Source organism: Fukomys damarensis, unplaced genomic scaffold (genome assembly GCF_012274545.1).
Source record: "Fukomys damarensis isolate Sample0158 unplaced genomic scaffold, DMR_v1.0_HiC HiC_scaffold_17, whole genome shotgun sequence".
NCBI lineage: Eukaryota > Metazoa > Chordata > Mammalia > Rodentia > Bathyergidae > Fukomys > Fukomys damarensis.
The window spans coordinates 7,053,750-7,060,255 of NW_022900929.1; the positions used below are offsets into that span (position 1 = coordinate 7,053,750).

Sequence of the window (6,506 nt, forward strand, 5' to 3'; positions counted from 1 at the left end):
CTGCGGCCAGACCCCTCCAAGGATGAGATGGTATATTGAGAAAGGAAAGAGGGAACATCTCTCCTTCCCTGTGTGTTACCAGAAGGGCCTTGCTGAAAGTGGGGAGATGTTTTAACTCTGAATTAAGTTTATGGTTTTAATATTTTGCAGTACTGGACACTTATGACTGAGTTGACACTGGGTTTGTATCTTAACATAATTATGGAACTTTTAAACTATCCATGTTTGAGTCACAATGTGACAACTCTGTACATTGATATCTGTCACTCCCTCCACTGCATATGTTTTAGAGAATCACGAAATGCAGGTTCCAAAGGATTCCCAAGTGTTTTCCAGGAGTCTTGCCTAACCAATGTCTTGGCTACATGTATTAAAAGATGCATCGTTTAAGCCAGTATAATAAACTAATTTTAGTAAATAACTCTTGGTTCCTTCATTTATTATTTTATTTGACAAATATTTATCAGGCGCAGGACATTTCCAGGCATTCTTTTCAGTGCTGAAGGATGTGTCAAGCGGGCACAGTAGCTCCTCCTCCAGGAGTTGGTGGCCCAATGTGAGACAGTAGGGTCAGTTGAGAGACAGATGGCAGAGGTGGGACCTGAGGACTGGGAGTCCTCAGCCACACGTAGAGGTGGGCAGTTGTTCCTGGCTAGGGTCATGGCCCTGTGGAGAGACATCAAGAAGCAAGGACAGGGAGAACATGGGACGGTCTCTTGAGGCTGTGAGAAGGTGTGGATGAGTCCAGAAGGACACAGAGATGCAGTGGGCAGCCACAGAGCCGCTCATCTGGACAAGGAAACACACAGACTGATGCACTGGCAGGCAGTGTGGGTGGGTTGGGAGTTGTTTTGTGGGCAGCACTGGCCAGGGTTGAGGGGGAGGGAGCTGCATGGAGGACTTGCAGGTGTCTGGCTCACATCCCTGGACAGATGGAGTGTCCTTCACAGAGGCAGAAACACTGGCAGATGACCGGGTCTGTGAAGGAGAGCACATGCCTGGTGTTGGGCCTGATGGCCTTGAAGTAGGTTCTGCTTATGCAGTGCTGCTTAAAGAACCAACCCCATCAGCGGGGCTGTGAACAGCTTTATGAAGTTTGCAGATTCGGTGGGACTTGATGTCCATGGGGGAGTAGCCAGGGACCTGGATACTGGCCGCTCTTGGGGCCACCTGTCCATGCTTGGCCCCTCTCCACAAGGGCACTCTGGGCTTCCTCACAGCGAGTGTCCCCAGAGGAGAAAGCAGACAGGGCTGCAGTGACCTTTATGTCTGGCTTCTGGAGGACACGGTGTCACACAGCCATTCAGGCAAGCACAGGCACAGCCTTTGCTCTTCTGGGGCTGGTGGCGTACAAGGCAGGGTCCTGACCTGGGTGACATATTCATTCCTCCCTCAGGTGGTGTCTCTTGGTGGCAGAGACAACTGTCACACTGTAGTGAACCAATCACCATGTTCTGCTGGGGCAGGGAGGGTGGTCACCAGAGTGGTGGAACCAATCCATCCTGACAAACCTCTACTCCCACTGCTGGGCATCTGGTAGAACCATTTTTCTTTATAATACATAGCAGTACATAATATTTAGATTCATCGCTGGGAGTAGGAACACGGACATATCACACCTTAATACTTTTTATTCCCCTCCCTCCCTTAGTCTCTAGATCCCCTTCTCATTTGCAAAAGATCTATTTCTGTTTCCTGTTGTGTTTTATTTTGTTTTTTAAATTATTTATACTTTAAGTTTCTGATGTAAGTTATGATATTGAAGTTCACATGTCTGATTTATTTCACTTAACATTTTGGTCTTAAGTTGCATCCAATTTCCTACAATTGACTCAAATTTACCCTTCTTTGTAGCAGATTAGTACTCCATTGTGAATAAGTAGCACATATCCTTTATTCATCCAAGGGTGGACATACAGGCTGCTTCCAAGATTTAAATATTTTTAGTTGTGCTGCTATAAACATGGGTATGCATGGGTCATGTTGAAGCCATTTTCTGAGGCATCAGAAGACTGGGATATGAGGTGGATCTTGATGCCCCAACCCCTGGTTTACAGCTCAGCTTCTTCAGTCTTTGTAAGTCAATGACTGCCTCCCATCTACTTTAAGGCTTCCAAGAACTTTCCAGAGGTTGTGTCATAATTATTACTACCCCCTACTACTACTGTTACTACTACTACTACCATTATGCTTATCATCATCATCATCATCATCATCATCATCACTTTACAGCACTGGGAACTGAACTCAAGGCATTTGCACTGGGCTATATCCCGAGCCCTTTTTTACTTTGAGATAAGGTCTTGGTAAGTCTCTAAGTTACCTATGCTAAGCTCAAACATACAATCCTCTTGCCCCAGCCTCTAGGAGGGCTGGGATCACAGTCACACTCCCAGTTTAGGTTTGTGCCTTTAACAACAGAATATTGCTACTGTGGTTTTAGTGTGCCTGTAAGGAAATGGTGAAACTCATGAATGTTTTAAATTTTGCATATTTTTGAGGCAGATTTAAACATTTTAACAGAGGAAATTAGTGAACTGATTTTGAATGGGTAATATTTGCATGTGGTATAAAATTAAAAATACATGGCAGGGGATTTAGCTCAGTGGCACCATGCCTGCCTTGCAAGTGCAAGGTCCTGAGTTCCAAAACAAACAACAAACCACTCAAGGACCCAGGAACTAGTGAGTCTGTCTTTTCCTCTCATTCAGTTTTCCGCCAGAGGCTACCTCTCTGTCACTGATTTCTGTAGTGTCTTTCCAGAGATATTCTGTGCCTGAATAAGTAGCTTCTCCAATGCCCTTGTCAAATCAACATTTTCTGATTTTGGAGTTTTTCATCAGCAGATATTTAAACAATAGTATCTCTGGGTAGATACAATTTGCATTCTCATTTCAAGTGAAGTTGGGTATCATCATACTAAGTAAATTAACTTCCATGTGATATATATTGTAAACATCTGTATCGTGTCTGTCTTTTGGGTTGTTTTATGGGGAAATTTAAAAAATTTTTTTCTGTAGTAAAATATACCAAGTTTTACATTTACGGCATCTGGATTTTGTATTATGTTTCAAAAGTCCCTTCCACTCCAACATTATACACTTTCCAACTATTCTTCTATGACTTTCGCAGTTTCCAAGTTTGTAATTAATTTTATGACTCATCTGAATTTTATCTGTGTAAGGAGGGACCATACTTGCATATTTTCTAGTTGGCTTCCTAGTTATCTCCAAACTTTTGAGTTCTTTTTCCCAGCTGATAGACAATATCACCTTTATTAAATACTGTATTTGGGTTTATTTCTCGACTCTGGTTCCCTATTTGTTCTCTCCCATGCCAGACTTGTGCTATTTTAATTTTTTCTTAAATGTTCACATATAGATTCACTCACTACTCACACACTTCCTCTTGCAGCTGTCTTCTTTTCTTGCTCCAATCCAGACTGTAACTGAGCTTCTTTTCCTCGATTCCCCGCTTGGTTCTCTGTGGCTGTGCAACGACAATAACAGACTCAGTGACTTGAAACAACACTCTCACCAACTCCTGGTTTCTGGCGTCTCCAGGCCAAGCTGGCCGTGTCCTCCAAAGGTGGGGATCGTGCCAAGGCTGGGCCCCCTGAGGATCCCACAGGGACAGTCCCCCTCAGACTCACGAGGTTGTTTACAGTATGATTTCCTGCAGGCTATCTGATGTGCCTCTCTGCTGATGACTAGAGGCCAAGCTCAGCCTCTTGCTATTTACCCTCTGCACACCAGCTCACACATTAGTTAGCATCTTTAAAACCAGCCAGGGACAAGACTGGTGGCGCTCACCCATAATCCTAGCGCTGGGGCAGGAGGATTGTGAGTTTGAACCCAGCCTAGGCAATTTAGTGAGACCCTATCTCAAAATATAAAAGGGCTAGAGATACAGCTCAATGCAAAGGTCCTGGGTAATCCCTAGTACAGGAAAAACAAATGGAACACCCACATACCCTGGCCAAGGAGAGTCCCTAGCCAGATGGACATTATGATCCTATATAACCTAATCTTGGAATGCATGTGCACCGTGCCTCTGTCACCTTGGCTGTGTAGGTCTTTGGTCAGATAAAAGTCACAGACACTGCTGTGCTCAGGGAGGGGCTACTGGGCCAAGAACCCCCAGAGGCTGTGGTATCATGGGGAGCAAGGCCAGGATCCTGCAGCTGTCTTAAAGTCTGCCACCCACACCAGGAAGTGTTACCTAGCAAGACTTCATTGGAATCTGCATCCCAAACCTACAGAAGGGGAATATAAATAAATAGGAAAGAAAGAAAAGAAGAGAAGAGTAAGACACGGCAGTCTGCCTATTTGGTGTTTTCAACATAATAAAGAAGATAGAAATTAAGCCAATAGGTTTTATTTATTTAGAGAAAGGCTCTTGCTAAGTTATCCAGGCTGGGCTCAAACTTGCAGTCCTCCTGCCTTAGCCTCCCTGAGTGCTGGGATTACAGGTGTGCATCTCCATGCTTGGCTTCAATAGCTCTTCTGATGAGAGCTTGGAAGGCATTTCGGGGGGCACTGAATAGCCCTCCAGGGTTCTCAACCTTGGGGAATTTCTCTGCAGAAGTAGCATTTAAGCTAGAACTTGGATGATGATCAGGAATTTGATGAGCAGTGTGAGGGTTGTGACAAGAAAGTAGCTCCGAGGTGGAACTTTGGGGGCTTTGAGCATAACTGGTCATTTGATGGTTCTAGAGTTAGGTCTTGGGGGAAGTGAAAGCCCTAGAACTGGGAGAGGCAAATACCTCTGGAAATGTTTAAAGAATCCCCTGAAGCACTTAGGGTGGATCCTCCCCAGGGTGGACGGGGATATTCCCCAGAGACTTTTACTGGGACTTTTGAATGTATGATTGGGACTTCAGTGAATAATTACGGAGACTCTTGAATGGATAACCGGATCACCAGCTGCATGTTTTCCTGAAAGGATGCAGCTGTCTGGGCACCCATAAGAGCCAGAATTTGTCCCTGTCAGGAGGGTGGTGGCCCACGGCAGGTGCTCACATAGTGTGTGACCCAGGCCAGTGAGGGACATTCTTGGCTTCCTCCATTTAAGGGAGTGGCCACTGATCAAATAGCTTCCTTGAGTGATCTGTGCTCACTAGACATTTAATGTATGGGGATCATATACATCTGATCAGGGGATGTATCCATTTCCATGTTTCAGTTGCAACCAACAAAAAAATAAAGGTATTTATTAGGCTAAATGGGGAGAAGCCCAGAGCTAAGGACAGCAGTGGGTGTTTGGGTGTGGCCATGAACCCAGTCTTGGTACCTCTGTCTCTTTGTCCTTGAAGATCCATCAGACAGTGAATGGAATATTTGCCGTTGCTCAAGCCACAGCCAGGGACAAGGAGAGGCTCGGAGGTAAACAGAGGTCTGTGGGCTCATTCACAGGAGGGAGTCTGGAGAGGGGCCTACTGTGGGGACCTGAGTAGCCTGGAAAAGTCTTAAGTGAGAGGGTGGCGGGAGCTGCCTTCACAGTGGGGTGAGGAGAGGGGCTCAGGAGAAGCCACCTCTGAGTGAAGCCTGGTCAGGAGAGGACACAGTCCAGGGGCTCTGTGCCAGGAAAGCTGAGCTCTGTGCTCACATGGGGATGCCTCGGATAGGTGGGCTGTCCTCTGAGATGAGCCAAAGAGAGTCCCCCCACTCCTCCCAGGACAGTCCCTGCAAGGTACCACCAGAGAGCTTCAGGAGATCCCACAGAAGGAAAGCTGGCCCTAAAGCACTCCATCCACAAAGCCAGAACACCCTCAATGCCAGGTGTCACCCTCTGATGGACCACCTAGAGGAGCCGGCAGGAAGTGAGGAGGAGGGAGGGGAGGACGGAAAGTGGCCCCTGAAACAGCCTTGGGTTTGAGTTGCCAGTGTAATGTGAATTTTGATTCAGGAGAGACAAGGAATTCCTGAAAAAGACCCTCTTCCAAGAAAGGTGTCCGTGAACAGGGCAAAGGCTGGGGCAGCCAGTTTCTTGTTTGGCTCCTGAGCCAGGTCCCCCGTTTGTTCTTCCACTAGTGGGGAGAGGCTGGGCCGAGGCCCAGGTGAGTGAGGCGACAGATGAACACGGACCAATCAACATGGACAGGTGAGGGGGGAGGTGAGGCGGGTTACCTGTGGATGGCTGAGTATGCACAGGTGTGTGGGGAGAACAGGTAGGGGACAGGTGAATACTGACAGGTCAGTAAAGACAGTAAAGACAGTAAAGACCTGTCCTGCCCACCTGTCCTCTTGGGGTTGGATGCCTTGTGTGTGGGGAGACCTAGTCTGTTCCTGGCAGCCAGGGCCTGTGGATTAGGAAGCTATGAAGATGACCCCCCCCACGGTGTAGGGGTGCCCAACGAACAGGGTGGGGGGTCCCCTGGCCATGCTAGGCTCTTCTAAGCTGAAACCACAGTGCGGACAACTCTAGGCTCCCACAGGGGAGAATAGGTGGTGAGATTTGGCTGAGGGGGGTGGGGTCCGCGAGGCTCTGGCCTAAGAGGGATCTGG

General features: G+C 47.2%; 1 protein-coding gene across 1 annotated transcript in view; it reads right to left on the reverse strand.

Moving 5' to 3' along the window:
* Nucleotides 1-470: 470 nt before the first annotated feature.
* The window catches only part of LOC104870279, a 6,728-nt gene continuing 692 nt past the window's right edge, over nt 471-6,506 (reverse strand). The window contains exons 3-4 of the mRNA XM_033765149.1: nt 3,399-3,489; nt 471-978 (exon numbers count right to left, since the gene is read on the reverse strand). Coding sequence (XP_033621040.1) covers nt 619-978; nt 3,399-3,489 — 451 coding nt within the window. The 3' untranslated portion in view covers nt 471-618. The remainder of the gene's footprint in view (nt 979-3,398; nt 3,490-6,506) is intronic.